The 21,891-nt window shown below is 33.4% G+C and overlaps 1 protein-coding gene across 2 annotated transcripts in view; it reads right to left on the reverse strand.

The window, feature by feature from the left end:
* MYEF2 (myelin expression factor 2) overlaps positions 1-21,891 on the reverse strand; it is a 30,685-nt gene that overhangs the window by 3,862 nt on the left and 4,932 nt on the right. The window contains exons 2-16 of one of the 2 annotated variants that reach the window (XM_068551150.1): positions 21,418-21,626; positions 20,131-20,183; positions 18,897-18,904; positions 18,699-18,792; positions 14,479-14,670; positions 13,634-13,787; positions 13,045-13,094; positions 12,862-12,925; positions 9,010-9,111; positions 7,473-7,523; positions 7,107-7,175; positions 6,703-6,801; positions 6,329-6,400; positions 4,346-4,554; positions 4,215-4,266 (exon numbers count right to left, since the gene is read on the reverse strand). In XM_068551150.1, the coding sequence (XP_068407251.1) occupies positions 4,215-4,266; positions 4,346-4,554; positions 6,329-6,400; positions 6,703-6,801; positions 7,107-7,175; positions 7,473-7,523; positions 9,010-9,111; positions 12,862-12,925; positions 13,045-13,094; positions 13,634-13,787; positions 14,479-14,670; positions 18,699-18,792; positions 18,897-18,904; positions 20,131-20,183; positions 21,418-21,626 (1,478 nt within the window). The remainder of the gene's footprint in view (positions 1-4,214; positions 4,267-4,345; positions 4,555-6,328; positions 6,401-6,702; positions 6,802-7,106; positions 7,176-7,472; positions 7,524-9,009; positions 9,112-12,861; positions 12,926-13,044; positions 13,095-13,633; positions 13,788-14,478; positions 14,671-18,698; positions 18,793-18,896; positions 18,905-20,130; positions 20,184-21,417; positions 21,627-21,891) is intronic. The other variant, XM_068551158.1, reaches the window with a different exon arrangement.

Consider the following 21,891-nt stretch of genomic DNA (forward strand, 5'->3'; position numbering starts at 1 on the left):
GCTAAGATACTTGAACCTTCTTACAGTTTGGACACTCAGGTTTATAGAGAAAGTGGCTTATAGATACTTGTTTCACGGTTAGATTGTCCCAAAAAACCCCTAGGTATAGAACTAGAAAGTTGTTTTCTAACTTTCTTCTTAATCCCATAAAAACACCAATTGAGATATTTTCTTTTCTAAAGATAAATAATTGAGGAGAAAAAAATTTAGTTTTAATTAATTAAAATCAGACTTCTCTGGTTTTGTACATGTTCCGAGGACTCTTAAATGACTTAAATATCTACTGATCTTATGTGATTCCAAGAAAAACAAAATAGGGCTGCTATTTTAGCAACAGTGTAAGATAAAAGAGTATGCAATGAGAAATCAGTATTACAGTAATCAAAGATACTGCTGTTACATATACTAACTACAAAAAATGACTTTCCTGCAATAAAAGAAAACTTTCTATTTTATTTAACTCAGCCTATTAAGTAATCTTGTGGGGTATACTCTGCAAAATGATGATGTAAAAGCATATCTAAAAACAGACCAAATTAAAGCATAAATAAATAAATAAATAAATGGTTTAATAAAACCTACTTCCAAAGTACAGCTGTAACATAACCACAGGACAAGAAAGCAAAATCAGATATCCTACAAGAAACTATAATTATGATATGGGAGACAAAAAACAAAGTTTGAGTGTTTCTTTACAAACAAAAGAAAGTGACTATCTATGAATATTCTTCATACATTGTTTTTACTCTTACTGCATTATTTTTACTGTTATGTTAATCTAGAGTCCACTAGTCATGCTTGAAGCACCATGTGTTTTAGTAAATAAAATCCACCACAAGTCTCCATTTTCTATGCAGTTAACAGGTAGCATACTGATGTAAAAAATGAAAATAATGGAAACTTGTGGAACAACGTTATATTTGGCATGGTTTATAGCAGGAATAATTAAGAATGGGCTTTCCTTGCACTGCAGTTCTAAAACATACTAAGCCAGAGTATAGTTAAAGTGCATAGACAATATGGAAGTTTGAAAAACTACACCTATTTGACTTCATTAACACAACCTGAACTAATGTGGGGTCCAACTCTGAATGGGTCAGTTATTTACACTCAGTCTTCTTAAAAATGTGTATTCTGAGGAATTACATATAGCAAAATAAAAGAAGATCTACTTTACTATACTCACTTCCTTCTCATCTTGTTATATTTGGGGTATCTGAACACATTTTTTCCTGAATTATACCCGCTAAGGAAATGTTGTATTGAGGGTTATATAACTCATACTCCAACATTTTCTCAATCTTTGTAATTGCCCCACCAAGGACAATTAACCACTCTAGACATTTAATAATCAGAGGGTTCGCTGATGGGCCATTTACTAGCAGTTACTGTCTAGAGGAGAGCATGGAGTACCACTAGACTCCTACTAAGAAGTAATCAAGAGAATATACTTACTCACCTTGGGCTGAGGGGGTTAAAAAAACAGCAAAAAACTGACTTCTGCTGTGAAAAGGGCCACTACTGGCTTGGAGCAGGTTAAAAAGAAACTTTCCATTCCAAGAAAAGCTCTAAGATTTGAAAATTAATAAAGTGGTATGGCAGAAAAATAGATGGTTCAGTTCATACAAGCCAGATAATTTCCATAGTTGTCAATAGCTGGACACTTAATTCTATAAATTATTACTGTAACTTATCTTCCTTTCCATCAAGGTAAGTTCAAGGTTAAAAACAGGAAGATGGTAGGAAATTATTTAGTACGGTATTACCTTAATATAAATCTGAAAGTCAAAAGCTTTTACAATTAGAATTGAGAAAACAAAAACAAAAATCATTACTCTCATGATATAATACAGACTGATCAAAAAGGGACATAAAAATAGAGCTAAGGGGCTTCCCTGGTGGTTCAGTGGTTGAGAATCCGCCTGCCAATGCAGGGGACACGGGTTCGAGCCCTGGTCTGGGAAGATCCCACATGCCGCGGAGCAACTGGGCCCGTGAGCCACAACTACTGAGCCTGCGCGTCTGGAGCCTGTGCTCCGCAACAAGAGAGGCCGCGACAGTGAGAGGCCTGCGCACCGCGATGAAGAGTGGCCCCCGCTTGCCGCAACTAGAGAAAGCCCTCGCACAGAAACGAAGACCCAACACACAGCCATAAATAAATAAATAAATAAATAAATAATTTTTTTTAAAAAAATTACATAAATTCCTTAAAAAAAAAAATAGAGCTAAAATAACAGAGTTAAGAACTTTATTTTATTGGCTAAAATGTACAGATTTTTTAAATGTAGATTTGGGGACTAGTTTTTGCTTTTAAAAAATGTTTTTGAATTGTTGATGTCCTTCTGTCAAAACAATGCCAGCAACAAGTATACAAGCCCACCAAAAGACCTCAAATTTGCTGCAAGCCTTGCTCATATCTGATCTTGAAAGGAAATCTGCCTCCGTACGAGGAAACAGTCAACTCAGTATTAGTCACATTTTCACTAACGTCACTTGTTTGCCCCACCTTGTTCTTTATCTTGTTTCATTTCTACTTTTTAAAATAAAGTCATATGTCATCTGGAGATTCTTTTTCACTGAAACGACAACAGCAGGGATTATCTATACTTGCTGCCACTGCTCCTCATTTGATGGATCTCACTAAGGCCGTGATATGCTCATTTCCCCTGTAGCCTATGGGATTCATGGCTAGATGCTGCTTACTCATCCTGGTAGATCTCCTTACTCCTACAAAGACGACCAACACCTCAAAACAACTTGATAATTCTGCTTTCTCTTAGTAGCGACTATTTACTAGTTGACTTGTTTACAACAACTTTTTTATCAAGAAAAATTTTCTTTCTCTTCTTTGAATAAAATGTAAACTATAAATAAAAAGATGATCAACAAAAAGGAGCCACTAGAACACTGTAGACAGATCCACACTGTATGTTCTTTGAGGGCAGGGGTAATATCTTACTTTCTTCCCCTTTCTAATCCTAATGACGAGCATGACTACCAAAAATGCAGTATTTGTAGATTTACTTAATAAATAACCAAATAAATGAATGAAGATCTTTTCAGAATGCTTAACTCATTCATAACATTTAATAAACTCCTACTATACGTGCAGAGGCAACGAAAGGTGCTAGAATAAAAAGATGATGGTTCTTGCCCTCAAGAGCCTCCATCTGGGAGGGAAGAAAACATGTGAACAGATTACTACAAGAAAGTTAGGTATAAAGTATTCTGAGAACACATTAGAGAACTGTTTCCAGAAGGATCACTTTGATCCCTTGTGACAGTGGCTACAAAGGCTACTTTTGTGGGCGAACACTAAACTTATCCCCTTCATGATCTCCAGAAATTAAAGATGTATTCCAAATACTCTTAACTTTCCATTAACTCTCAAAGGTTGAATGTACCACTTTTACTTAGCTATTTTTCATCATTATATCCCACCTACATAGTTGTACTATTAATAATTATACTCTCTGGGTTACCATGCAATAGCAAAAAAATACTAGCAGGAAATCTGTTACTTTGTCCTACTCACACTAAATCTCTCATCATTACAATAAAAAAGGCCCTCTTTTAAAAGTAATAAACCACCTAATCATCTACAGACCTAATGAACATATTACGGTTGTATAGGTAGTATCATTATAGCCAAGAACAGTTTATAAAAAAACAGAAGGGCCACCAGAATGTACCTGTCTAAGGCATTCTAGGCAGTGGGTTCTACGCTATCAACTAAGTTTCCTTTATTGTATAGGTGACAGAGTGCGCAGAATGGGTCTCATCTATTAACTCCATATCACTTGGATGTCAGCATTTCATTGGGTCATGTTGACAAAGCACTGTACTACATTATAAACAAAGAAATAAATATACCATTCGTTAGTATTTCCCACATAAAAAACATCCTTTTAAATTCAAGCAATGATGATATGGTAACCATTTAAAAATCAGGTAATAAAATAAGCCCTTTCTTTATCCACAGGAGACAATGACAGACTCTACTCTAAATCTTGTTATTTAGTACTAATTTGCACTGCTGTACGTCAGAGGATAGCAAAATAATTCATTTCTTTGAAGTGGAATTAAACCTGTCATACTACCCAGGAATAAGCATCTGGACAGGAAAAGAAAGGTCTAAGCAGTATTTAAAAGTTTAAAATCAATTTTTCCTCCATAATCAATATCAATATATCTACAGTCATTGGCATACTTACCACACTGACTGAATTTCTCTTTTAGTTTCTGCCAAGTCAAGTCAAAAGGCAGCTAGAATGAAAAAAGGTATTAGTAACAGATATACAAGGAGAAAAATAATTTTAAGTATACTTTACATTTAGTTGCTTACATTTCTGACAAATATCTGGTTGCCTTTGGAGCCTATTCTGTCTCTCATTCCGCTTCCCATAGGACCCGATAAAAATCCTCGATCCATATCGATGCTCCTTTCCAGGATAGCTCCTATACCTGGTCCCATTCTATCAAAGCTGGAACTCATCCGATCCAGTCCCATCCCCATTCCTCCAGTCACACTGTTCATGCCACCCATTCCACCACCTGGATTTTCAAGAAGGGAAGGGAGGATTTGGGAGTTTGGTGTTTTTGTTTTAAAAACAGAAGGAAAAGGAGAAGGAAGAGGAAGAAGGAGAGAAAGAGGAGGGAGAGAATCATTTTTGAGAAAGAAAGAGAGAAAAATTAATTCATTTATGTAATTAGACAATATATAAACAAAATTATTTTATACACACAACATAACAATCTTCCAAGGAACAGATTTTAATTTTGTATATATTCAGTTAGTTGAATGCTAATGGCTAACTGAATCTGTTCATTCTGTTATACATATACATTTCTAAAAAATTATATTCTGATCATAAAACATAAGTTACATAAATTTTCTATCAATTTTATTTTCTATGAATTTTATTCATTAATGGTATAGTAGTTTGCATCCTCATTTTTATCTTTTAATAATACCAAGCTTAGTAATTGTTAGAACAAAGACATATGGGGTAAATTCAAATAATTACAACTCCAACACATCAACTGTTGCTCTCATCATACTGTCCTACATAATATTCTTTTCCTAGCTTACCTTTCACCTCAGTATCTTGTTTCGCATACAATTGCTCTTTTCATATCAATTCGATTTTCAATAACCACAGAAAAACCTAACTTTTAGTCTCTATGTTATACAGAACTTGTGGAGATAACAATAAAAACTGGAATCACACCCTTTAGCCAGAGCTTAAAAATCTAGCTTGTAGCTCGTACCCACTTGACTCTTATACGTCGAGTCCCCTTTAACTATTCCACTCCTACTCTTTCTCAATCGTATCCTTTTTTCTCATACCTAATATCCCCATTCTAAAAATTAACATCACCCTCAAATTGGCATGCTGTGAATAACAAATATAAAATTAGGGGAACAGAAGTATGAACACTGAGGTGAAAAAGGAAGGTAGGGAAGTTATAATTAACAGGAAAATGGCCAAGGCTGAAAAGATGATGAAAAGAAGGAATGAAATGAGAAGCACGGTACAATGGAAGTAAGTATCTTCAGCTGACAAGATTTTTTTAACTCACTCTTAGAAGAGTTCAAGTAGACTTTGTTTCCTATTTGTGAGATTTCAATCAATTAAAGGAAGTCGGTAACTATGGAGAGCTCACATAGACATGGTTCAGTAAGCAACACGGGCCAAAAACTAAGCCTTGTGTTAAGGCTTAATATAAGGCCTAAAACGTAGTAGTGGAAACAGACGGAAGAAATTTGGCATTCCCCAGTTTTGCAACAATAGTACTCTTGATTCTATCAAAGAAAAGGTTTAAGAAGCAAGGAAATAAGCATTTTTTTAACCTTGCCCTCAACCTCAGGAGGTCTCCAGAAGTGTTAGATCTGAGGTGATTCACCTGTGTTTACCAAAAGACACAATTTTTTTTCACAGATGAAATAAGCTAGTCTCCAATAGCAGTTATAGAGAATAAGCAAAGAAACAGAGTTGGTGCTAAAGCTAATGTTGTTCGTGACATATGATCAGAAAAAGCCCCAAATTCTTTAGTTGGAATAAAGGTTCTTGAATTGGGTGACAGTTAACACATATTCTGGTGTTAGTTTAGAAATGTCAAAGAAGTAAAATTCAAAGTTAGTTTAGAAATTTCCAACAGCGATAAATCAGTAAAGCTCAATAAATATCAAAATTTATTTCTAAATTATGACAAGTCATATTAACGTATAAGAACAAAGTATTACAACACTACAATAACTACTCTTGCAAAGTTTTTTGCAAGTATTCAAACATTACTGTAAAATTCTAGTAAAATTTAAACCTACTTATTCCAGATCCTACTGGACCCATGTTAGAAGCTCCTATTCTTCCTGCAAACCCTCCAATCATTGCACTGCCTAAACAAGGATGGAAAGATAATATACTAATTAATTTAAATAATCATAATTTAAAATTCCCAAGGTATTATGCTCTCAGAAGATGTACAATAACTGAAAAGTATAAAGTCTTCTACAAATAGGGTTCAAATATGTAAGACACTGAAAAAGAGAGCTAGTACATTAAAACCTCTGAAGTATTTTTCTTCAAGTAATAAATTGCACGAAACATTATAAATTTCTAATTTTTCATACAAAAAAAGACAGCCAAACTTCGAAAAATACAACCTGCAAAAAGAAAAGAAGTAAACAGCCAGCCCTACCAAGTCTACCAAAGGAATCTCCAAAGCCTCGATTTATTCCAATATCACCACGTCCAAAATCTCTCTCCATGCTACTAGTCATCGCACCACGGTATAGCTCTGAAAAGATTATGCAACAAATTAACCCTTTTTCAAGTATTATCAGTAAACAGTAATCCATTTAGGAACTTATTGAAACTAAACTGTAATGACAGCAAAAGTCACAATACAAGAAGTCCATGATTTACCCAACCTACTTCACATGCCACAGATATCCCAGTCCCGCTCTGCCTGGCCCTATCCCCTGGTGCCCATACATCCTCTGAAAACATCTACAGTATCCATTCCTAAGTAAAGGGGGGACGTTTTTAATAATGGGGAAAATGAAATGTAGCATACACATCCCACTATATACATTTACCTACCTCCCATTCGACCAACTCCTCCAAATCCTCCCATGCTACTCATTGCTTCCAGACCACCAAACCCAATTCCTATGGAATAAAGATTAAGTTTGAGATCTGTCATTTATATAGCTGAAAGGTACATTTTGTAAATATTAAGTCTCATCAGTAAAGCTCTTCATCCACCCTACCTTGTGCAACTGCTTCCTAACACATCACCTCCCACATCCCTTAAGTATGTACCAGGCTCAATTTCTGCTAGCAGCCTTTAGGACGTGAGCCAACAATAAACCATGACTTTTGTTTCCCTTGGAATTCTCAACATAGTTTCTAACTTACTAAACATGGTGATGGGTACATACAAAAAAAACAAATGCTTATACATACCTCCTCCAATTCTATTCATTCCTGCAAAACCTGGACCATCCATTCCCATACCTCAAATAAAATACACAATATGTACTTTCAGTAAATCTTATTTTAATGACTGAAGAATGACATAATGCAACACAGCAAAATAGATACCAATGGTCTAATCACAGTGGAATACTAGAGAAGCAGCAGGGCACAGATGGGACGGTTTAAAGTGCTATGCCGCAGCAGTTGTCTAATCATGAGTCTTCAAAAAGGCCTCTCTGAATATTTATTAGACAAGAAAACAAAATTCACTGGTCATACTCACATTCAGTTAGAGAATACCTAGGACTAGGTAATCGTTCATTTTTTTTTTCAGCTCAGACACACAAATATCACTACAGCAGATTGAGAGATCAGGTCAGAAAGTAAGGACTCCTTTAAACATGGCAGCTAAGGGAGCAGTAAAAAATGAAAGAATAAAAATAGTATGTGTTTAGGAGGGTAGAGGGCCTAAGAGTAAGGGAGAAGATTTCCATCTGTTTAGATCATAATGATTACCATAACTACCCTCACAATTTAAAATGTAACTATAGCATCTCAACAAAAATAGAAACCAGATAGCATTAATTAGTCCATCAACTAAAACAGCAATTCTCAAAATATGGTCTAAGGACCTCTGAGGGTTCAACAGGTTGAAACTCCTTCATTATCCAAATAACACTAAGATATTGACTGTTTTACTCTCATTTTCTCATGAGTATAAGGTGGAATTTTCCAGAAACTACATGATAGATGACACTGTAACAAATTGAATGCAACAGCAGATGTAAGAGCATGACTGTCTTGCATTAAGCCAAACACTAAAGAGATGTACAAAAAGGTGAAATAATATCACTCTTCTCACTAATTTTTGTATTGGAAAATACAATTTATTTTCTTAAAAATTACATTTATTTTAACACATAATGGGCTTATCATTGTTATATGTAAATTTTTTTAAATTTCTAAGTTTTAATTTCTAATACAGTAAATATTGACAAATATAACCACATAAACAAAAGCACTTTGGGGTCAACAAATTTTAAGAGTATAAAAGGGTTCTGAAACCAAAAAGTTTAAAAATCAATCTTCAAAGATAAACTGTAGGTTAGTCTACGTGAATAGTCAAACAGCTATCTGAAAAGCTACCCTCCCAACTAGATATTCAAATTTTAATTGCTTATATGGTAGTATTTCAGCCATTCCACAAATACTGTATATCCATGATACACAAGGCATAGACTATGTTGAATATTCTCCTTCTACCTTAAAGACAATTCAAAATCCAAAGTGCTAGAAGGCTACCTGTAACGTGGCTGGCCTCAGAGGAACCCTCCTGACCTTCTGTTCAACCTCTTTCATGCTCTCTGCTCTCCAAGGTTTCATTCCTTTTTCTGACTAAAGTAACATCTTAAATATTCAACTATAAGCTACAGTCCTTTAAATATCATTACAAACTAGTAAATATAAGCTTTACAATGTAGCAAATGCATCATTTAAAAAGAAATAATAAAGTTAGAATACTCACCACTTGGACCTAAATTTCCCATTACACCACCTATGTTCAACTGGCTGGCACTAATAGGCTGTCCACCTGGACCAAGTCCCATTCCAATGCCTCCAAGACCACCTAAAACACAAATAAGAATATTATTACCAACTTATATATCATCAACTAACTGGCACTGAAAAATTTTTTAAAGCTGTATGCCTGTAGTAGTATTTCTAAAATTTGGCAAATTTGTAAATAAGAGCACCAGTTCTTCTTTTAATTGGAATGCAGCACACTGAAGCCTCACTATAATATCACTTACTAATGAGAAGTGTTTTATGAAGCAGATCCATCTTATATCCCAGTTAAAGGCATACTGAAAAAGAGTAATGAAATACCAAGAGGATTTTGAACCACCTTATAAATGACATACATATCTGAAAATAAGAATATTGCTTGAATCTGTAGACCCTCTTAAAACCTAGGAATTACTTGTCAGATGGTTCAAATCAAACTAAAAAGTCAACAAACATGAAAACATTGAATAAAGCAAACGTTATACTACCTAGTTTTATCATTGACATATTTATTTATATAAATAAATATATTTATTTATATTTATATGGTATTTTAATTTATTTATATACTATGGTATACAGGGTTTTCACATCTATTATCCACAGATGAGGTAATTTTTGAGACTGTTAAGTTACTTGTACAATGCCATTTAACTACGTGATTAAGCTAAGAGTAGAATTCAAGTTTTCTGTCTCTAAATCCAGTATTCTTTTTACTTTCTCTCTTAAACTAAGTTCACTGAAAAGAGACTGTAAGAAGATAATCTGATGACTTAAAGGCAGTGGGAACTGTTTTATTCTCCTAAATCTGGGTTTGGCTTAAAAGTTCTTGCTAGTCAATGTAGCAATTAGTAAGTGGTAAGGGCTGAGAAAACCATATACTATATATGTTTTTTTAAAAAGAGTACAGAAGCATGTAGTGTTAAATTGGAGAAAGAGCAATGTGACCTGGTAAAAGAAATATCTTTTTTAGCTCAGTCCCTAAAAATGGTTCAAAGCAATAGCACACCTGACTATCAACAATGCTCATGTCTACACCTAAAACTCTTATTTTCATCCCTGATATCATTCTTCACTAAAAGGAATCAGGCCTCTTTGAAAGTAGGCCAATCTCATGTCTTTGAACAAGAAAAGTCTTCATGGATCTGGGAAATCCCATTTTCACCAGAAAGTAATAGCAGAGGCATAGGAAATGAGAGGCCCCCACTTACCAAGTTATAATAATTTGAGAAAAAGAAGTGGCGGGTTGGGGAGAAAGGAAAAAAATAGGGAGGTTAATAATGATTAACTTATTTAAAACAACAAACTGATTCTGTTAAAGTCTATGAGTTCATATTACATCTCAATAGAGTACATAAAACCATAAATCTTGAAAAGAACAGATATAAAAGTATGAATGTAATTTTTAAATCTAAATAAATTGAAAAGTACTAACAGTGGAAAAGTCAATCGAAAGCCCCTACTTTATAAAACCAGGATATTAAAAGATGACACCCTGAGTGATAAGGAAGGGCAGGAAAGGACTGCCCTACAAAGGGAGAACAGGTAATATTCAAAGACATGTAAGCTGAGCATTTTCGAGAATTTATTTTAAAAAACTAATTTCTCAATTGTGAAAGCCCTATAAACAGTAATCCACATCCACACTGTAGTAAAACTGTATGCCAAAGACAAAGATCTTAAAATCAGCTACATGAAGAGCACAGCTAATCTATAAAGAAAGGACAGTTCAACTGATAGCTGACTCGATAGCAACAATAGAAGCCAGTAGACTGGAATATTTTTAAAGTGTTGAGAGAAAATAAGTACCTTAAACTATATAACCAGCGAAACTATCTTTGAAGACATTTATAGACAAACCAAAATTAAGAGAATTTACTGACAACAGATACTCATTGAAAGAGCTTTTAAAATACATGCTTCAGGGGGAAAAAATAGTGCCAGGGCCTGTGAAAGCAGATGATAAGTAATAATAATGCCTAATTTGTGGGACTGGAAACAAAGCAATATATAACTAAAACACTGAGCAATAATAGCACATAATTCAGTAGGAAAGTGATTCCAATTAGAGCATTCAAAGGTCATTCTACTATTGAGAATAATTATATTAACTTCAGACATTATATAGACATATTAAAATATCCAGGATAATAACCAAAAGAGAAAGATAGGAGAAAAATAAATATAAACATTTGTTAAAAAAAAAAAAAAAAAAAAAGAAATTAAAACATAAAATAAGATAATGGGAATTAATCCAAATAAATCTACAAATGTGAATAAACAAAACAAAGCTGTTGTATCTACATTACTATCAGACAAATGACTTAAAGGTAGTTACTAAGTATGAAATCACTCTATAATGATAAAATCTTGATTCACTAAGAAAATATATCAGTTCTAAACCTGCATGCACCTACTGAATTAGTCTCAAAATAGTTCAAGTAAAAACAAGAAAAAATATGCAAATTCACCATTATAGCAGGGGATTTTACCATAAACTTATCTCAGTAATTGATGGCACAAGCAGACAAAATTACTAGCAGAGATATAATTTAAATGATTAACAAATTTGATTTAATGGACATATACAGAACAGTATACTGCACACCTGGAGTATTTATTAAAATGTATCATATATTAGGCCACAATGCAAAGTCCAAATTAATTAATTAATTCCAAGGAATCACAGAGACCATCTTCTATGACCATACTGTTAAGTTAGAAATTAGTAAGAAAAAAACGTATACATTTGGAAATTCAAAAATATATGACTCAGGAAGAAATCATAATGGTAATTTAATAAAAATTAAATCACAATAAAGACACTCTATAGCAAAACTTGTATATAGTGGCCAAATTTCTAGTCATAACTACTTGTATTAAAAAAGAGGCTGCAAATTAGTGAAGTACACATTCAACTTAAGGAGTTAGGACAAAAATAAGAGACTAAACCCAAAGAAACAGAGAACACGAGATAGTATTTACCGAGTGCTTACATTATGCCAGAACTGTTCTAAGTGCTTTACATATACTATATATTAATTCATGTAATACTCATGCCAACCCCATGAAGTAGGTACTATCAAGCATCTTCATTTTGAACATGGGGTATTGAGACACAGATGTTAAGTACATCATATTGCTGTTTTATAATCCTTTGGAAAACAATTTGATAATACTGATCAATGAGCATACCTGAAAACCTGTAAATCTACATCAAGATATCTATCTTAAGGAAATAACCAAAAACATACCAAAGATTTGTATACAAAAAGAAAGAAAAAGAAAAAACTCTATTGGTGATTAAAGGGAAAATGTTAAAATACCTAAAATATATACAACAGTGAAATAGTTATGGAGCATCCATATGATAGATTATTAACAGCCAATAAATTTTGGAAAGAATTTTTAACATAGAATAATGCTTTTGTTAAACAAAAAAATAAAAAAATTATTTATATGGTAGTTCTCAACTATGTAGAAAAATACACCTAGAAGGAAAGACTGGAAGGAAATGCACAAAAATGTTATAATGGAGGTTACTTATGGGTGGTAAAATCACAACGATGTTTTTCCCCCTCACATATGAGCTTAACAAATTTTTTAGTATATATTGCTTTTATAATCAGAAAAAACTACAAAAAGAAAGAAAAGTGTCACATATAATCAATTATGCCAAACTAGCTCCATAACTCCAAACACCAAACTGTGGACAACTTGGGAAGTAGGCACAAAAATAAAGTTTTGCTTAGCATATAATGAAACTGAAACAGAACAGTCTGTATTACTTCTAATAATAGCTTTTACTTACGTGGTAATTGTGGTGTTTTACTATCATGTGAACGGTAGTCTTCATGAGGGACAGACTTGTCATCCTAATTGCAAAAAAGTTTATTATATGGTTAATATATAATTAAAAAGATCTGTAACATAGAAGAGAGCAGATAAAACATCTGAAGAGGTTGGAGAGTTGAAGTGATATACAGGAACTCACCATTTTCACATGCATAGGTCTATCAAACAAAAACTGCCCATTGAACATAGCTGTTGGTTCAGTCAAGGAAAGCCAGTTAGGCAACTATGAAATTATACTTGAACACAAACACATTTTTAATAATCATATTTACCATCAGACTATCTCCAATATTTTTAAAAACATCTTTAGTATTTTACTTATTTGTATTAGTCTCTTCCGCATACTCAAAAATCTTCAGTTCTTTGCTTTATAGTTTTATTTTATAAATATCTTTTAATTCAACCACTGCAAAAAGAAAATTAACAAGGCTTCATTTAAAGCAACTGTATTAATGTACAATGAATTACATTACTGTCAACAGCATGTATACAATTAGTTGTGGTAGGAAGAGAAAGTAGAAAAAAGTTCATACCAGGCCTATACAATATGGCTAATTCAAGTTTTAAGAGTGACTTTAGTACTTGGACATCGTAAAGGTTTTATGTGCTGGAGACCAAATTCTAATACACATTTCTAAGCCAGGCAACCTTAAATTCCATAATCCCCACAAAATGGTATCAAACTTCTTCAACCTTATTAAATAATGCTAAAGTGTAAATCAGGATACAAATTGCTTGAACTGCTTCAATTGCTTGTTCAAAAGTGACTGTGCCCATTCCTCTGCTCTTGCCATCTTTGTCTTCTTTAATATCTGCCCGCTTTACAGTTCCAGCTATGCTGAACACTTCCTTTAGCTTCTTCCAACCAACTTTGAAGTCAAGCTTAATATAAAATTATATAAAGTTACATACCTATTAACTCCTCTCCCCACTTATAAATAATACAAATCTTTTCTAAACTCTCAAAAATATAAAGAACTATAATTCTTGTTAAACAGTATATCAATAGTATTCACGTAGAAACATCTTAAACTGTTAAAGAACGGTTAAGCTACATCTACATTGTTCCTTACCCTTAATTTTTTTAATTCCCAAAACAGTCTCTCAGAGCTGCTCAATCCTGTTTTGTACATTTGAAACTTTCATACCTATTTTTACTGACAGAAATTCAGATTTTGGAAAGTATGGTTGATATCACTGACTTTCAAAAGCTTAGAACAAATGACAAACCAACTACAACATGCACATTCACAAATATCAAAGCTAAAGAAAGAAATCCATTTACCAATATAAACAAAAATCACATATAATGTAAGTACATAATTTCAAGAACTGCTTAAGTGTTTATAAATTCCACAGTTCTGTTTTAAAAAATCCTAAATACTTGTATTTACACTCTGACCTTATATTTATGGACTTAAATTGGGTTTGAGTTTACAATAATTACTGTTTTGCTTAGTTAAAAACAAGCAAAATGTTCTATAAACCTATGACCCATTCATCTAATTAAATAATCTCATGATTAGAACTAAATATCTGAATGGCAAATTTTTAGAGTAAAGCTTAAACTTACATTAGCAACAAAAATTGTGGAACCAAGTCTACCAGCCTGCAAATTACTGATAACCTCAGGAGGAATGTTTGGATTATTGAGAATGGAAGGTGGTAAATTCATCAATCCCGATCCCATGTCGGGTACATGTCCTCCTGGAAATGATCCTCCTGTTCGTTGCAATGCCCTACGAGCATTTTCTCCATCAGGATCCTATAACATACAGTGAATGTTAAATGCCACTAGATACATCAGTAAGTCTATATCACTAAAATAACAACTTCAAATTCTACAGCAGCTATCCCAACTGGCTCAAATTAGTGGCCCTCTTGAAGAGTGAGCTTTTTTCTCATCCAGAGAATTCAGTCCCATAAAAACCTGTGGATAGACAAAAGATTTCAGTCTCCAGGGATGTCAATTAAATACCTCTTTCCAATCACTAAAGTCACTTAAGAACTTGAAATTAGTTTAATTTTGTCCTCATACAGGTATACAAGTATATGGCACACACACATAAATCCACATAACTCAAAGAGGAACAAAATACTTACTGTGACTCTTATTCTCACCACTATATGCCCAATGTAATGCCAAATTCATACTAACTCAAAGTTTTCAACAGCAGAACAGCCTGTTACAAAACCCAGGAATACTGGGGTATAGGGGAACTGTTATAATGTGTAAATTTCATTCCCAAACAAAATACAATTATCCACTTTCCAAACTCTTTCCATCCTCAACAATGATTATGATCTGAGACGGAGGGAGAAGGGAGATAAAGGTATGAAGAACGGTACTAAACACTGTTTGGTTTTTGTTTTTGTTTTCTTTAGTTCATTGACTTTTAAGAGAAATATGCTGCCTTTAAACAAAGCAAAAAAGGCAAGCTTAAACATACTTCTCACTCATCTCAGTAAGCAGAGTACAAAAAGAAAACAAAAACCACACAAACACACAGATAGACTATCACCTGCAACACCAAATGATTATGATATATGTAACCATCAACTCTACTCTGCTGGCCTCCATCTGGGAATACTAATAAAAAGAAAGTTGGATGACTTTAATAAATTTTCTAGGAAGGCTGGGAAATAGAAGGTGAAGTGAATGTAAGAGTAAAGGTATTCTGGCATCCAATGTATTCCATCACCATGAAGAAATAAAAAGAAATACAAAAGCAAAGAAATTAACGTTTTGAAGAATGCTATAAAACTCTAAGTTAATAAATAAATGCTTCAGGTCTAAGGTTTCAAAATCTTGCACAAATACAGACTTAGAATAGTGGTTACCTATGGGTAAGGAGGAGGACATAGCAGGGAAGATGCTTCATGAACCATTAAGATAGATTGTTTGTCCTTCACATCTTAACATTAATAAAACATATTGTTATATTTTGATTTTTTTAGGTATGACATATATATAAACATATATACACACAAAAATATAAACACACATATATCATAAAACATATATAAAATACAAATTATGTAAAACCACCTACTATATAGCATGATTTTTATTCCTCTTTTCTCCTTAGATGTCAGCCTGCCAGTCATTGCCTGCTATTGCTATGAGAGGGCCTATAATAAGTTTACAACTGCTATTAAACCTCACTTAATTAAATTTAAAAATGCAATTCTAATATCTGTTAATGAACATTGGAAATATACTTATCCCTAGACTCGAACTAGTATTTCTCAGCACTGACCCCAGACACCCATGTGGAAATCAGATAATTCCAAGACAGGGACCTTTAGAGATATTAATCCGAAAAAGTTAACTGAATAAAGAACACCTCATCATTTAGCCAGGCCAAACTCAACCATTTCTCTCTTTAGGAAGTAAAAAATGGGAGTATCCTATATCAACTTGGACCACATAACTCTACTATAGGGTCTCTGAAATATTACTGAGGATCTACAATGTGCTAAAACTTAAAAGAACACAAACAATATGGGCCTTTAGCATCCAATAAACTTTTTTTCCGGTTTAAAAAAAAAAAAAGACACAGAATCTAAAATACTTGTCTTTTTTTTTTTTTCTTTTTTTTTTGGCCACACTGTGCGCCTCGTGGGATCTTAGTTCCCCGACTAGGAACTGAACCCCTGCCCTTGGCAGTGAGACCACAGAGTCCTAACCACTGGACCGCCAAGGAATTCCATATAACACTGGTCATTTGAAGAGGAATAGGAAACATCATAAAAATGCAAGTCATAATCCTCAAAATAATAATTTCCCAAATGGTGGCTGTTCTACAAATGTCACCTTTTGGGGAATTATTAGGGTATCAGCATATTTCTGGAAAACTGGTCCTGGCTTACGCATAAAAATTACCAAATAAATGGCTGGCACAGATTACAACAGTCTAAACTTTCTCTACCGATTTTCTACATCTCAGTCAAAATATTTAAAAAAAAAAAAAAAAAAAAAAAAAGGAAAGAATAAGCCCCTAGGCTCAAATAGAATTAGAGAAATTCAGAAGCTGACTCCAATAAAGGGACATGGGATACCTGTATTTGCTGGCAGCATGGCCTTTAATTTTAAGCTATTATCACCTCATATCCAGGAACAAGAGACCAAGGACCAGTAACACTCCCACCTTGGGCAGGAATAACAACAATCAAAATTATTACTACAGGGACTTCCCTGGTGGCGCAGTGGTTAAGAATCCGCCTGCTAATGCAGGGGACACGGGTTTGAGCCCTGGTCCAGGAAGATCCCACATGCCGCGGAGCAACTAAGCCAGTGCGCCACAACTACTGAGCCTGCGCGCTAGAGCCCGCGAGCCACAACTACTGAGCCCAAGTGCCACAACAACTGAAGCCAGTGCACCTAGAGCCTGTGCTCCGCAACAAGAGAAGCCTCTGCAATAAGAAGTCCGTGCACTGCAATGAAGAGAACCCCCCCGCTAGCCGCAACTAGAGAAAGCCCGTGCAAAGCAACAAAAACCCAATGCAGCCAAAATAAATAAATAAAATTTTTTTTAAAGTTAAAAAAAATTATTATTACAGCTAACATTTACTATGTACTTACAATATTTTCAGCACTGTGCTAAGTGCTTTATATAACAGAATTATAACAAATATGTAACATTTATTGTTTTACATATATTAACTCTTTGAGTCCTCATAACACTATCAGATAGATTCTAGTATCATACCCATTTTAGTGATAATAAAACAGAGAGGTTAAGTAATTTGCCCTGGGTCAGATTCTCTGATGCCAGAGCCTGAGTTTTTTTAATCCTCATAAATGTATCTCATTTAATCCTCATAAAAACCCTAACTAGGTAAGTATTATCTGTATACTATTATAATTACTAAGGTTTAGAGAATAACTCAACTAAGTCACACAGCTAGAAAGTGATAGAGCTGGGACTCAAACCAATATCATACTAAATTAAATTGTGACTGACAGTACTGCTCTACAATGATTTGTATCCATGTTGGTGGAAACTCTTCAGGGTCCCAAAGTTACATCCTCTATCATTTTTTACTACAGACTTTAGCAAGGATATATACATACGTGGTCTGTGATCAACTATTCAGATAAGATCAACAATATGAACTAAAGAAAGACATGAAAATGACTTCTATTCAAGCTAATCATTTCCAAGGTAAATTACACCTAACTGTAAACAGTTTTTCATGTATCTTCTGATCATTCTTTTGTCCACATATTTATACACTGTTTCATACAACGGGAACATCTCCACTTTAGGGGTTTCCAAGTTCCAGTTATAAATTTCACTAACCGATTTATAACTTTTCTTAAATTTTAATCTGGCATAGTTTCAGGTTAATTTTATTAAAAGTGAATTATCAATTTTATTCAAATCCATAAGGAATTTGCATTATTAAGCAAACTTTAATTATCAACTAGAATATCTACAATATTTCTTAAATCTAAAACAGTCTAAAAACTGAAAATGTTTATACCAAGTCAAGTCAGCACCTTAAGTTTGTCATCTTTACATTTCTGTGTCCTGTAATTTTTTTAAATCATATACCCCTGCTTATAATAACTTGGAACAAATCATATACATAGGATACTGCTTAAGGGCAAATAGGAAATCATGTACAAGCAAAACTATCATCAATTGTATAATGCTTTAATAAGCATCTACCCTTTAAAAAAAAAAAATGCTGTAATCAGATAAATAACCTTACTAGATGACAATCCAAACAAGACATGTCCTTACATTCAAATGTTTAAATGATTCCAAATATAAGAAATCTTACCTCTTTGATATTCAAGGGTCTTCCGCTAAGATCATATTTGTTCATAGTTTCTAGTGCTTTCTTGACAAATTCTTCATCTTTGAATTCAACCACACTTAATGGGGAAAAAATTTATAGGAAATGTTTATGTACTAAGATTTTTTTTCCAATCATAAGTTTAAATTTGACTTAAGATACTTAAAAAAAGAAAATTCTTACCCACAACCCTATATCCAGGTAGATTTGTCAATATATGCAAAAGAAAAAAAGTTCTGGATCAGTAGACGAAGTTAATGGCAGATGCTAACATTTAAATCATTAAAAATCAATAATACAATCATTCTTTGTCTTTCAGACCTCCAGAACCTAACAGGCACGTGACCACAAATTTTCTGTAAATTTTTAGATCTATCTATTTAAGATGGTAGAATCTAGCATCTAACAAGCTTGGAGCACATTTTTACTTTTAGATGACTCTTCTTTAAAACTAAAGTAATGTCATCCCACAAATTCAATCAAGAGTAACTCAAGGAAGTAACTGAAGGCTCTCAAATACCTATCTTTACATTGTTACAAATATTTTTGAAAGATATATGGTACACAAATAGTTTTTGATGTAAATTTTTCAATTTTTATTAAAATCAAAATAGGAAATATTAATCTAATGTTAAACAAAGTTCTCAAAACTGGCTGCACACAATTTAATAGCATCCAGTTGTAAGTATATATAAAAAAAAAACTACGCTAAAGAAACAAATTGGTAGAATCATTTTTTAAATAATTCCTTGTCAATATTACTGTTCAAAGTGCCATTTGAATGTGATGACAAAGTTTTTATTTCTCATGCACCCAACTGGTTTTTGCTAGTATAATTAAACATTGTTAAAAAGCTTTCCATTATATTCTTCAATATATTGCTTTCTTGCTAAAAATCAAAATCTACTATCAACCAATTCCTTCTATGTCAATTTAATCATCAGTGTTATTCATAACAATTGGTCAGAGCACTGCCTTTCATGTAGTCCTGCAGGCTACCAAATTAGGCTCTTCAGTGCAAGTTTCAAACGTACATTCTGAATTAACACCTTTAAGCTATAGGCCTCTCATAGAACTCTGAGGAAATATTATCAATTCAGTGATTTTTAAAATATCCTTAAAGACATCAAAACACAACAAAAAAAATCCTATATTAAAATCTACTAGCTAAGAAGCATTACCTTAGAGCATTAGAAAAGTGAATGCCCTTTATGAGCATTTACAAAACCCATCCCTTCAAGGCAGCTAGTTTGGTTTGTATAAGTGTCAGACTTGCTAGTATAAAGCCTCAAATCTTTCATAATAAAGTAAAACAAAATGAAACTTAAGTTTCCAAAAACTGGTACAAGTATTATACAAAAAGTAAACTGCTGAGGAACTTTTAAACCTCAAGCAGATTATTGCCCACAGCACTTACCCTTGATTTTCCTTCCGCATCCTTAAAGAGCTCCACGTATGTAACCTCACCAACTACATAAGACATACAAAAGGAAGATACCAAGAAACAATACATTTAAACACCAATATCTTGCTTTACTGCACACCTGTGCACAACTCTACAGAAAAGCACCTATTATTCACCAACAATCAAAACCAGACCAACATACCTCCTGTCAATGGCTATGTAAATTTAACTAATTTTCAGAAATGTACATCATCCACATTCTCTAAAAAAGCTAACAACCATATTAACCTAATTCATGCTACAGATCATATTTTGGCCAGCATGATATAGTTGGTGAACAAATGCACATGTACATACAAGTGGTCCCTTAGCCTATCATATTAAAAACATCAACATTAGCACTTTTCAAATAACTTTGGTCGCCTACACACAACAGCTGTTTTAAGGTGACTTTCTACCTGAATGTCTTCAATCTTGTTTGCCGTCAGTAAACTAAATTTACAAGTCATGCTTCACAGCAAGCCACACACTTTCTAAATAAAGTCAATGAATAAAACCAATCAAATAGTTGTCACCTTACAACAGATACACCAATGCAAATTTTTTTTTATTTATTAGAAGAGATCAGCCTCAAAACCAAGTACGTAGTTTGCAGGACTGTTGAAACTCAATTTTTCAAGAGATAACAAAACTAACTTTTACAAGATCAAGTATTAAAAATATTTTTCCCCAAAATCAACCATGTATATAAAATGAAAGTTTTCAGGTTATTCTGAAAACAAAACTGCAACAGCAGTAACGCAATTTTAATATAGAACTGCAGAGACAGCATCATGGCATTCATGACAATGCAAACAAAATGAATTCCACAGCCAGATTCCAGACTCCACCAAGATAATAACAAAACAGCTTTTGGAAAAAAAAATAATCAGACCTTATTATTCATACTTTAACACGCTAAATGTATTGCTTACCTAATGCAATAGGCCTTTAAAAATCTATAAAAACTTCAACTAGACAAAGCAATCACTTTAACAAAATTCTTGGTGGCATGCATATGCTGGCTCGCTACTACCCCACTAAAATGGCAAAAAAAAAAAAAAAAAAAAAACTTCATTTATCCATACTACCTTGTAATGAAATTGTGTCAAGTGAAAGAAGAGGTAAAGATTAATTTATGTGTCAAAAAAATCAATTTTTTGAGTCTGTGTGGCTAAGAGGAATAAAAAAAAGTTTGCTTAGCTCCCTCGTCATTCTATATGAAAATAATCCAACAATGGGTTTATCAAAAATAGTTACCTTTTTCTCTCATTAGATCTTTAATGGCTTGCCATTTCATGTCATATGGGATGTTGCTAATAAAAACTCTGTTACGATTTGGACCCTTCTTTTCTCCAGTGCCTGAATTCTTGTCTTTTGAATAAGGATGAAATCTGTTGGCTTTCTTATTTCCTGTAGATTTTTCTTTTAATTCAGATTTCTCTTCTTTGACTGATTCATCATTCTCCCTGTGAATTAAAAATAAAACAAAAAACAACAAAAAGAAAACCTCAGCGGGGCTTCCATAATGTAAGTCTACGTTAAATAAATATTTCATGTTTATCACTTCACTTCACAAAATTCTCCCCTAAGTTAGACCTCAGCAAAGCAGCTGGAGACTCAGCTTACTGGCTTTGAAATTACCCAATGTCTTTTCAAAGCAATGATTTGGGCATATTACCAAAGTTCTCATTTAACAACCCTCCTTTTTTTCCGTATTAAACAGCTGCAGCA

Source organism: Eschrichtius robustus, chromosome 1 (assembly GCF_028021215.1).
Source record: "Eschrichtius robustus isolate mEscRob2 chromosome 1, mEscRob2.pri, whole genome shotgun sequence".
NCBI classification, from domain to species: Eukaryota; Metazoa; Chordata; class Mammalia; order Artiodactyla; family Eschrichtiidae; genus Eschrichtius; species Eschrichtius robustus.